This window comes from Eleutherodactylus coqui, chromosome 8 (assembly GCF_035609145.1).
Source record: "Eleutherodactylus coqui strain aEleCoq1 chromosome 8, aEleCoq1.hap1, whole genome shotgun sequence".
NCBI lineage: Eukaryota > Metazoa > Chordata > Amphibia > Anura > Eleutherodactylidae > Eleutherodactylus > Eleutherodactylus coqui.
The window spans coordinates 86,674,108-86,686,753 of record NC_089844.1 but is presented as its reverse complement, the minus strand read 5'-3'; the positions used below and the strand labels follow the sequence as shown (position 1 = coordinate 86,686,753).

The 12,646-nt window shown below is 48.5% G+C and overlaps 1 protein-coding gene across 1 annotated transcript in view; it reads right to left on the bottom strand.

Moving 5' to 3' along the window:
- PLA2R1 (phospholipase A2 receptor 1) overlaps positions 1-12,646 on the bottom strand; it is an 86,623-nt gene that overhangs the window by 65,262 nt on the left and 8,715 nt on the right. Inside the window, exons 2-3 of the mRNA XM_066575955.1 lie at positions 10,868-11,011; positions 6,971-7,126 (exon numbers count right to left, since the gene is read on the bottom strand). Coding sequence (XP_066432052.1) covers positions 6,971-7,126; positions 10,868-11,011 — 300 coding nt within the window. The remainder of the gene's footprint in view (positions 1-6,970; positions 7,127-10,867; positions 11,012-12,646) is intronic.

Here is a 12,646-nt window from a genome sequence, read left to right as displayed (position 1 = left end):
CCTAGAGGACGTGGACGGGGGCGAGGACGCGGAGGCCCAAGTCAGGGTGTGGGCACAGGCCGAGCTCCTGGTCCAGGTGTATCGCAGCCGACTGCTGCGGGATTAGGAGAGAGGCAAGTTTCTGGGGTCCCCAGATTCATCTCACAATTAATGGGTCCACGCGGTAGACCTTTATTAGAAAATGAGCAGTGTGAGCAGGTCCTGTCGTGGATGGCAGAAAGTGCATCCAGCAATCTATCGACCACACAGTCTTCTACGCCGTCCACAGCTGCAACTCTGAATCCTCTGGCTGCTGCTCCTCCTTCCTCCCAGCCTCCTCACTCCATGAAAATGACACATTCTGAGGAGCAGGCAGACTCCCAGGAACTGTTCTCGGGCCCCTGCCCAGATTGGGCAGCAATGGTTCCTCTCCCACCGGAGGAGTTTGTCGTGACCGATGCCCAACCTTTGGAAAGTTCCCGGGGTCCGGGGGATGAGGCTGGGGACTTCCGGCAACTGTCTCAAGAGCTTTCAGTGGGTGAGGAGGACGATGACGATGAGACAAAGTTGTCTATCAGTGAGGTAGTAGTAATTTCAGTAAGTCCGAGGGAGGAGCGCACAGAGGATTCGGAGGAAGAGCAGCTGGACGATGAGGTGACTGACCCCATCTGGTTAGCTAAGCCTACTGAGGACAGGTCTTCAGAGGGGGAGGCAAGTGCAGCAGCAGGGCAGGTTGGAAGAGGCAATGCGGTGGCCAGGGGTAGAGGCAGGGCCAGACCGAATAATCCACCAACTGTTTCGCAAAGCGCCCTCTCACGCCATGCCACCCTGCAGAGGCCGAGGTGCTCAAAGGTGTGGCAGTTTTTCACTGAGCGTGCAGACGACCAACGAACTGTGGTGTGCAAGGTGTGTCGCGCCAAGATCAGCCGGGGAGCCACCACCACCAGCATGCGCAGGCATATGATGGCCAAACACCCCACAAGGTGGGACGAAGGCCGCTCACCGCCTCCGGTTTGCACCACTGCCTATCCCCCTGTGCCCCAACCAGCCACTGAGATCCAACCCCCCTCTCAGGACACAGGCATGACCGTCTCCCGGCCTGCACCCACACGCTCACCTCCGCTGTCCTCGGCCCCATCCAGCAATGTCTCTCAGCGCAGCGTCCAGCCGTTGCTAGCGCAACTGTTTGAGCTCAAGCGCAAGTACGCCGCCACGCACTGGCACGCTCAAGCGTTAAACATGCACATAGCCAAATTGATGCTGCCATATAGGCTTGTGGAAACAGAGGCTTTCAAAAACATGATGGCGGCGGCCCTGCACTACTCGGTTCCCAGTCGCCACTACTTTTCCCGATGTGCCGTCCCAGCCCTGCACGACCACGTCTCCCGCAACATTGTACGTGCCCTCACCAACGCGGTTATTGCCAAGGTCCACTTAACGGACACGTGGACAAGCACAGGCGGGCAGGGCCACTGTATCTCCCTGACGGCACATTGGGTGAATTTAGTGGAGGCTGGGACAGAGTCAGAGCCTGGGACCACTCACGTCCTACCCACCCCCAGAATTGCGGGCTCCAGCTCGGTGCTGGTATCTGCGGCGGTGTATGCTTCCTCCACTAAACCACCCTCCTCCTCCTCCTAAGCAACCTCTGTCTCGCAATCAAGATGTGTCAGCAGCAGCACGTTGTCAGCAGTCGGTGTCACGTGGCGTGGCAGCACAGCGGTGGCCAAGCGTCAGCAGGCCGTGCTGAAACTACTCTGCTTAGGAGAGAAGAGGCACACGGCCCACGAACTGCTGCAGGGTCTGACAGGGCAGACCAACCGCTGGCTTTTGCCGCTGAGCCTCCAACCGGGCATGGTCGTGTGTGACAACGGCCGTAACCTGGTGGCAGCTCTGCAGCTCGGCAGCCTCACGCACGTGCCATGCCTGGCCCACGTCTTTAATTTGGTGGTTCAGTGGTTTCTGAAAAGCTACCCATGCATGTCCGACCTGCTCGGAAAGGTGCGCCGGCTCAGCGCACTTTTCCGCAAGTCCAACATGGACGCTGCCACCCTGCGGACCCTGCAACATCAGTTTAGCCTGCCAGTGCACCGACTGCTGTGCGATGTGCCCACACGGTGGAACTCTACGCTCCACATGTTGGCCAGGCTCTATGAGCAGCGTACAGCTATAGTGGAATACCAACTCCAACATGGGTGGCGTAGTGGGAGTCAGCCTCCTCAATTCTTTGCAGAAGAGTGGGCCTGGTTGGCAAACATCTGCCAGGTCCTTGGAAACTTTGAGGAGTCTACCCAGATGGTGAGCGGCGATGCTGCAATCATTAGCGTCACCATTCCTCTGCTATGCCTCTTGAGAAGTTCCCTGCAAAGCATAAAGGCAGACGGTTTGCGCTTGGAAATGGAGGCGGGGGAAGAAAGTATGTCGCTGGATAGTCAGAGCACCTTCCTGTCTAGATCTCAGCGCGTTTTGGAAGAGGAGGAGGAGGGGGAAGAGACAGCTGGGCCCACTGCTGAGAGTACCCATGCTGCTTGCCTGTCATCCTTTCAGCGTGTATGGCCTGAGGAGGAGGAGGAGGATCCTGCAAGTGATCTTCCTAGTGAGGATAGCCATGTGTTGCGTACAGGTACCCTGGCACACATGGCTGACTTCATGTTAGGATGCCTTTCTCGTGACCCACGCATTACACGCATTCTGGCCACTATGGATTACTGGGTGTACACACTGCTCGACCCACGGTATAAGGAGAACCTTTCCACTCTCATACCCGAAGAGGAAAGGGGTTCGAGAGTGATGCTATACCACAGGACCCTGGCGGACAAACTGATGGTAAAATTCCCATCCGACATCGCTAGTGGCAGAAGGCGCAGTTCCAAGGGCCAGATAGCAGGGGAGGCGCGGAGATCAGGCAGCATGTACAGCGCTGGCAGGGGAACACTCTCCAAGGCCTTTGCCAGCTTTATGGCTCCCCAGCAAGACTGTGTCACCACTCCCCAGTCAAGGCTGAGTCGGCGGGAGCACTGTAAAAGGATGGTGAGGGAGTACGTAGCCGATCGCACCACCGTCCTCTGTGACGCCTCTGCTCCGTACAACTACTGGGTGTCGAAGCTGGACACATGGCCTGAACTCGCGCTGTATGCCCTGGAGGTGCTTGCTTGCCCTGCGGCTAGCGTCTGGTCAGAGAGGGTGTTTAGTGCGGCTGGGGGAATCATCACGGATAAGCGTACACGCCTGTCAACCGACAGTGCCGACAGGCTTACACTCATAAAGATGAACAAAGCCTGAATTTCCCCTGACTTCTCTTCTCCACCAGCAGACAGCAGCGGTACCTAAACAATACGTAGGCTGCACCCGCGGATGGAAGCATCGTTCTCTATCACCATAAAAAATGGGGACCTTTTTGCTTCATTAATCTGTGTATTCTATTCATCCTCCTCCTGCTCCTCCTCCCGAAACCTGACGTAATCACGCCGAACGGGCAATTTTTCTTAGGCCCACAAGGCTCAGTCATATTACTTTTGTAAACAATGTTTATACGTTTCAATTCTCATTAAAGCGTTGAAACTTGCACCTGAACCAATTTTTATTTTAACTGAGCTGCCTCCAGGCCTAGTTACAAATTAAGCCACAGTACAGATTAAGAGATTAATGGGTTTCACCTGCCCTCTTGGTTGGGCATGGGCAATTTTTCTGAGGTACATTAGTACTGTTGGTAAACCAATTTTTTGGGGCCTTTGCCTACAGTGTAATCCTCGTAATTTTTATGCGCTTCGCCTGCACTCATGGTACAGCAAGGTGTGTGGGGTTGGCCTACACTTTTGCTACATAAATGTAACTGGGGCCTGTCTAGACTGCTACTACTACTGAAATGGAACTAATACTGTGCTCCCCCTATACTGCTGCTAGTGATATGTTACTGGGGCCTGTCTAGACTGCTACTACTACTGAAATGGAACTAATACTGTGCTCCCCTTATACTGCTGCTAGTGATATGTTACTGGGGCCTGTCCAGACTGCTACTACTACTACTGAAATGGAACTAATACTGTGCTCCCCCTATACTGCTGCTAGTGATATGTTAGTGGGGCCTGTCTAGAATGCAACTACTACTGAAATAGAACTAATACTGTGCTCCCCCTATACTGTTGCTTTGGAATTGTTACTGGGGCCTGTCTTGACTGCTACTATTACTGAAATGGGTGGTTGGGCAGCATGTTACCCAGGTGAAGTGGCAGCGGAGTGTCATGCAGGCAGTGATTGTGCTTTGTTGGAGGTAGTGTGGTGCTTAGCTAAGGTATGCCTTGCCAATGAGGGTTTTTCAGAAGTAAAAATTGTTGGGGGGGGCACTCTTGCCGCTATTGTGGCTTAATAGTGGGACCTGGGAACTTGAGATGCAGCCCAACATGTAGCCCCTCGCCTGCCCTATCCGTTTCTGTGTCGTTCCCATCACTTTCTTGAATTTCCCAGATTTTCACAAATGAAAACCTTAGCGAGCATCGGCAATATACAAAAATGCTCGGGTCGCCCATTGACTTCAATGGGGTTCGTTACTCAAAACGAACCCTCGAGCATCGCGGGAAGTTCGACTCGAGTAACGAGCACCCGAGCATTTTGGTGCTCGCTCATCTCTACTGGGGAATGTAAGGGCTTGGGTCACAACTAGAGATGAGCGAGCACCCAAATGCTCGGGTCCGCGTTATTCGAGTTGAGCTTTTCGTAAAATTCGAGAACTCTACTCTAGTAACGAACCCCATTGACTACAATGGGAGACTCAAGCATTTTTGTATGTGGGACGCCGGGGCCGAGTTGTTTTTTTTCTAGGTTCGTTTAGTGTGGATATTAGTGTGACCAGATATACTGCTGGTTAAATACATGTTGGTATACTGAGGGTATTTATGTAAAGTCTTCATCAAATAAAATGGTGGAACGCTCTATCAGATGCCATTTATGAAACCAAATTTACTGAAAACAATGCTACTGGGGAAAAGCTCATTCTACTCCACAATGCACAAATGCACATGTCCAAACACCATCTAACAATGAAGATTTCTGTGCTATTTCAGAGTTGTAGAAAGTTGGGTAAGAATCACCATGGAAGCCATTAGTGGTAGTGTACAGTACAGAACACTATAAGGGTTTTATGGAAGAGGACAAGTTTGGGACTTTTGTTGCTGGCAAAACGGGAGATTCATAAAACATTGATTATAATCAATAACCCCAATAATTATTGGGGTCTTACTGCTAGAACCTGTACATTTCCAAGGACAGGCTAATTTTAGTCCCATTTGCAGCTGGAGAACAGACAGTACATGCACATTCTTCCCCCATAGAGTGAAGGTACTCTGCAGGCTCCATAATTTACTTTCATTTCAATGGGGTGACACCACACTCCCTCCTACAGCAAACTTGACTAAAGCTAGAATGCTGTCAGGATTGGTGGTGGTCCCATTGATTGTACCACTACAGAATTGTTATATATTTTACAACTGTCCAATTTTTCTCTCTTGGATTTCACATTTTTTAAAGAATCGGTCATTTCATATTCTCTGAAGTGATGATAGGAGTTGTAATCGGCATCTTGTGCGGTACAGTTGGTGCAGCAATTATATGACGCCTAAAGCTCTACCAGTTCTAATTAATAGGAACTATGCAGGAAGTGGTTTTGGTGTTATACAGCTGCAATGTCAACTTATTGCGCAACGTATCTCCCACCGTCACTTCACGCTGTGTGCATGAGACGCAGAGAAGATAAAATGATAGTGACTCAATGGCAGGGCCAGTTTTAGTGGTGTGAAAAGTGTACATAGGGTGCATCTCCTATCATTAATGAAGGGGGCAGCACTGGCCTGGGCCCTTAGAGCTTTCAATCCTTAAACCCACATTTGGAAAGGCAGCTGAACAGAAAGTAACTTCATTCTCTGGCTGATTGATTTGTCAGTTGGGTATTAGGTAACTCTCTGGCACGGCTATTTGTATACTTTGTAGCATTACTGTTTGTCGACTGTATTGTATAATTTAGGCACTATATGATACATCCTAAGGGCGCCCACCCACTGGCGTTTTTTTTTCCCTGCGAAATTCGCAGCATTTTTTTTCTGCAGGGGTCTATGGGACTTGTAATGTTAAAATCGCGATCGCGCAAAATCGCGGTAAATTGCGATTTTGCGCGATCGCGATTTTAACATTACAAGTCCCATAGACCCACAGGAGAAAAAAAATGCTGCGAATTTCGCAGGAAAAAAAAAACGCCAGTGGGTGGGCGCCCTAAGGCCTCCTTCCCACGAGCGTGACGGGCTCCGCCGCGTAATATTACGCTGTGAAGCCCGTCACGGCGCCCCCCAGAGCCCCTATACTTACCAGCGGACGATAGCGTGTAGACGCTTCCCCGCCCACCGCCGTCGCGTCGTGTGACACGCCCACCGCGTCACGTGACACGGCCGGCAGTGTCACGTGACGCGCCGGCCGCGTCAAATGACGCTGCGGCGGTAGGCGGGGAAGCGTTTTTTCACGTTATCTCCCGCTGGTTACAGCGGGAGATAGCGTGAACGGACGGCTTCCATTGACTGCAATGGAAGCCGTCAGCGCGTACAGCCCGTCCTCACCCGCAGCAAATAGAGCATGCTGCGGGTGAGGACGGGAGAAATCGCGGTGCGTAATTCCGCGGTGGAATTACGCATCGTGAGCATTGTGCTATTAGGTTCAATAGAACCTAATAGCAAGGTGCAACGCAGCGGATTTTTGCCGCGAATTTACGCGGCGTAAATCCGTTCGTGGGAAGGAGGCCTAAAGGTGGAACCAATTAGAGAGTTTGCATCGGTCACCATTGGTTCTAAGGCCAGGCCTGCCTAATGGATTTGACTTGGTGTCCGATACTATGTGTAGAGCAATTACAATGCAAGCCCCACTGAGATGGATATGCAGCACATAATTGTATAGCACCGACGTATTCCGCAACAATATGCACATAAAGATAAGAGATCCTTTAAATCCTCACCATGATCAAGAAGATCAACTAGAAATTCTGCATCTGCCAGTGAGTTCACGCTCATTAATTCCCCTCCATTGCGGTGACAGGCAGCAGATGCCTCCGACCAGCTGAACTCTTCCTTTTGGAGTTTACCACTACTTTGTGTTTGGTACTTCCAGTTCTCTTGTGTACAAGTCATGAAATACAAAGATTACATCAAATTCAGGTTAGTATGAGTGTTACTATTAAGTTTATCTATCACATAATGACAATTTTAATTATCCAGATATAACATGGGAAAACGAAACCTGCAAATCTCACAGGGGTGATAAGTTCTTGAGAGTAATTAAAGATAATTACCTGAACCAACTTGTGCAGGAACCAACGAGAGGGAGGGCCATTCTGGACCTAGTACTAACTAACAAACCGGAATGTATAAAGGGGGTTCAGGTTGAGGGACACTTGGGGAACAGTGACCACAATCAACTTCCAGCTGTCAATCAATAGGAAGCCTTATCAAGGAGCGACAAAGAAACTAAACTTTAGTAAAGCAAAATTTGATCAGCTTAGAACTACTATCAGTAACATTAATTGGGACAACATCCTCAAAAATGACGGTACAGAGGACAAATGGGAAAAGTTTAAAAGGATCCTAATCACCTCATGTGAGCAGTTCATTCCCTTTAAAAATAAAAGAAACTCAACTAAAAGGAAACCAATGTGGCTCGACAAGACGGTAAGAGGGGCAATAAACGAAAAAAAGAAAGCGTTCAAACTACTAAAGCAAGAAGGCAGCGAAGAAGCGCTAAAATCGTACAGGGAAAAAAACAAAATATGCAAAGATAAGATCAAAACTGCCAAGGAGGAAGCAGAAAGACTGATCGCCAAAGACAGCAAAAACAACCCGAAGCTATTTTTCAACTATATTAACAGCAAAAGGATTTGCAGGGAGAGCACTGGCCCTTTAAAAAATAATGCAGGAGAGATCATTGATGATGACGGAGGGAAAGCAAATCTACTAAACAGTTTCTTCTCAAGTGTATTCACAAACGAAAAGGAAATGCCACACGAGATGCAGGGGAATAAAATGAACCCATCACAAAATATCTCATACCTAACGCAGAAGGAGGTGCGGAAGCGACTAAAGAAGACTAAAATTGATAAATCGCCGGGCCCAGATGGATTACACCCAAGGATACTAAGGGAACTAAGTGACGAGATAGCTAGGCCGCTATATCTAATATTTCTAGACACTATCAAGACCGGTGTAGTACCATTGGATTGGCGCATTGCCAACGTGGTTCCAATTTACAAAAAAGGGAGCAAAAGTGAGCCTGGTAACTACAGGCCAGTAAGTCTCACTTCAGTAACGGGAAAAATTTTCGAGGGTATTCTGAGAGATGCCATCGATGAGTACCTCAAGGAGAACAAGGGAATAACTCCTCACCAGCATGGATTCATGAAGGGTCGCTCATGTCAGACAAATCTGATCAGTTTCTACGATGAAGTAAGCTCTAAGCTGGACCAGGGAGAATCTATTGATCTCGTATATCTGGACTTCTCTAAAGCCTTTGACACCGTGCCACATAATAGGCTAATATACAAAATGAGGCAGCTCGGACTGGGCGAAAACGTGTGTAAATGGGTAAAAAATTGGCTCAGAGATAGAAAGCAGAGGGTGGTAGTAAATGGTTCGTACTCTGATTGGACCACAGTCGCTAGCGGGGTGCCACAGGGTTCAGTATTAGGCCCCACTCTGTTCAACATATTTATCAATGACCTGATAGAGGGGCTGCACAGCAAAATATCAATATTTGCAGATGACACAAAATTATACAATATAATTAATGCAACGGAGGACAATGTGCGGCTACAAACAGACCTGGATAAGCTGGGGGCTTGGGCAGAAAATGGCAAATGAAGTTCAATGTTGAAAAATGTAAGACTATGCACATGGGCAGGAGAAACGGATGTCACCAATATTCACTTAATGGGGTACCACTAGGGAAAAGTGATATGGAAAAGGATCTGGGGGTACTAGTGGATTGTAGACTAAACTGGAGTAACCAATGCCAGTCAGCTGCTGCAAAGGCAAATAAAGTCTTGGGGTGCAGTAAAAGAGGTATAGGGGCGAAGGACGAGAACATTATCCTCCCACTATATAAGGCACTTGTCAGGCCTCACATGGAATACTGCGTACAGTTCTGGTCACCGGTGCTCAGGAAAGATGTCACAGTGCTTGAAGGGATTCAAAGAAGGGCAACTAAACTAATACATGGAATGAAGGGACTGGAATACACAGAGAGGCTACCCAAATTGGGATTATTCACCCTGGAAAAAAGACGGCTAAGGGGTGATCAAATTACCATGTATAAATACATGAGGAGATAATACAAGGATCTCTCCCAAGATCTGTTTACACCCAGGACCGCGACGGTAACAAGAGGACATCCGCTACAATTAGAGGAAAGTAGGTTTCATCACCAACATAGAAGGGGATTCTTTACTGTAAGAGCAGTTAGACTGTGGAACTCTCTGCCGGAGGAAGTGGTGATGGCAAAATCCATAGAGGAGTTTAAAAGGGGACTTGATGTCTTTCTGGAGAGGAAGGACATTATAAGATACAAGTCTTAGGTTAATTGTCGATCCGGGTATACAGGCAGGTAGGAACTATTAGGGGTTGATCCAGGTAACAGTCTGATTGCTATTAGGGAGTCGGGAAGGAATTTTTTCCCCAAAAGGGCTAAATTGGTTTCTGCCCTTGGGGTTTTTTGCCTTCCTCTGGAGCAACACAGGAGGATAGACAGGCTGGACTAGATGGACATTGTCTTCATTCAGCCTTACATACTATGTTACTATGTTATTGACCATATAATGTATATGAAAATAGCCCAACTACAGCCAATTTCCCCCATAGTGGAAGTAAGAGGTTTCTCATAGCTGCTTATAGTACTATAGGTGTAGCTAAGCTTTTCTTCCCTTGGGGCAAAGATTTTGCTTGTTGCTCTAGCCCTATATCTAAATATTTTGGCAATCCAGAATAGCTTGTTGATTCCACCTCTGGCAGCCAACACCCGGAGCATGTAGCTCATCAGCACCCAACAACCACCCTGCTAATTCAAGGGGTTTTAGTAGAATTACAAATTACTCCCAATCTACAGGATAAGGGATAACTTGTTGATAGTTTGGGTGTCCGACCTCTGAAACCCCCATGATCCTGAGAAGGGTGGTCTCATATCTCCTCTCTCCTTTTAATCACTGCAGGCTTACTGCACACCTTGCAGTGAGAAGACTGAATGGAGCGCTGGTCGCACAAGTGTCCTTCCACTCCATTCATTTTCTATAGGACCGTTGTAGATAGCCAAGTGGCAAGCACTTGAGTATTTTTGTCAGCCCCATTTAAATGGAGGGCAGCCAAACATACTCGACCAGTGCTCCATTCATTCAGACCTAACTGTGGGGGGGTTAAGCGACCCCGCAGTGACAAGCAGAGAGGAATATGGAATCCCTCATTCTCGGGACCTTTAGGGGTTTTAGTTGTGAGACCCCACTGATCAGCAAGTTATTCCTTAACCTGTGGGTAGAGGATAACTTGGGATTCTGATACAACCATTTTCAGTCTTACCAAATAGAAATAGCTCGAAACGTAGCTACATTCACATAGTGTTTTCACCTACTACACTATTGTGTCCAGCCAAAATGGCTGAATCAAGTGGAAAGCTGCTGAACGGACACTATAGTCTGTAGCTTTGGTCTCCGTTTTACTAATTGCAACCTATGGCACCATCCAGCATTCCATCTGGATGATGTTTTTTGACATCCAGATATGGGGCCTTGCAACGGAACCCTGGAGTGAAGATGCCATGTAACTTTAGCCCAAGACAATGCAGAAGACATGAATAAATTATAATTTCCAGTACTCACTGTAGAGGTCATGGGGTCTTGGTGTGAGGTACTTTTTACAAGCATAAGGGAGTTTGGATTCACATTCGGAGGTGTGCCACTTGTACTCTCCTCCTGCGTAATACGTTCCACAATGTCTCTTCTCATGGTACCAAGGGGTAGAATCTGCAGTAAAATCATTACAAGTGTTGTCTAGGCAATGATATGCATTCTGCATATCAAAAAGAATGTGTCATTTAAAAATTGTTTTCAACCCACCGCCATAGTGTTTTTGCATTTGAACCAGAATATACACAACTAAGGGCTTTGTTAGAAATGGCAGGAGGAGACAAAATTTCTTAGGTATCCTCCATGAGGGAAGAATGCCTAATGTAGCCGGAAGTGCAAAGGGATTGGTGGGGGATAGAAGAATGGCGTGCGTGCTAGCTCTATGGGCAGAGACCAAAAAGATGGTGGACATGCAGTGTGACACCACTGTCCAACCACGGCTCCAGTGACAGGTAGGCTGTAGCGTGCCGTGACTGCCGCATTGTCATTATTACAAGCCCATGTGTAGAAAGATTAGAGTTCTGCACTGTCCATACATACATATATTCTGTATTCTTTAACTAGATCGCTTCTATGCTGTTTATCTCCAAACTGAATAACTCCAAGGGCTCCCACCCACTAGCGTTTTTTTCTCCACTGCGCTGCGAGAGTAAGTGAAAACTCTCGCAGAGCAGTGCGAGAAATCACAGCGATATCGCTGCGACAGTCTTTTCAATGGGGTCAGCGGCAGCAGCGCTAGCCCCATTGAAAAGATATGGGGAATGCCGCGGACTTCTGCCACAGCTGTGGCAGGAGTTTCCTTCATCCCCGCAGGGACCGCAAAGATGAAGGAACCCTCTGTCACAGCTGTGACAGCTGTCACAGCTGTGGCAGAAGTCAGCGGCATGCTATCCTATTGCTTTCAATGGGATCGGCTGTGCAGATTGGCTGAGGGCTCAGCCAATAGCAGCTACTGCTTAGCTATTGGCTGAGCGCTCAGCCAATGGCAGATAGCTCTTAGCTATTCATTCATGAATAGCAATATCTTAGCTATTTATGAATGAATAGCTAAGGACTATCTGTCATTGGCTGAGCGCTCAGCCAATAGCTAAGCACTAGCTGATATTGGCTGAGCCCTCAGCCAATCAGTACAGCCCTTTCAGGAGGCGGGGTTTTTTAAATCCCCGTCTGCTGAAAGAGCTCAGTAGCAGTGTCGGGGAGCCAGCCGGAGGACGCAGCTGACAGCAGGAGAGGTGAGTAACTTATTTATTATTTTTTTAACCACTTTTTTATGATTATCGGGGAAGGGCTTATATTCCAAGCCCTTCTCCGATAATCATTCTGCAGGGCTTGTCAGAAACCACTGCTTTCGGCCCACACTGCATGCCCCAGTCAGACTGGGGTTGTTTAGAAGTGGACACATGTAGGTTACACTCCGTGTGCACCTACAGCATGGGTGGCTCCCTGGAACCCACCGGCGGTACACAAAAATATCCCATTGCATTGCCCAACACAGCTGAGGTAGTAATGTCGTGCGTAATACAGGTGGGCTTCGGCCCACACTGCATGCCCCAGTCAGACTGGGGTTCTTTAGAAGTGGACACATGTAGGTTAAACTCCCTGTGGACCCACAGCATGGGTGGGTGCCAGGAAGCCACCGGCGGTACATAGAAATATCCCATTGCATTGCCCAACACAGCTGAGGTAGTAATGTCGTGCGTAATACAGGTGGGCTTCGGCCCACACTGCATGCCCCACTCAGACTGGGGTTCT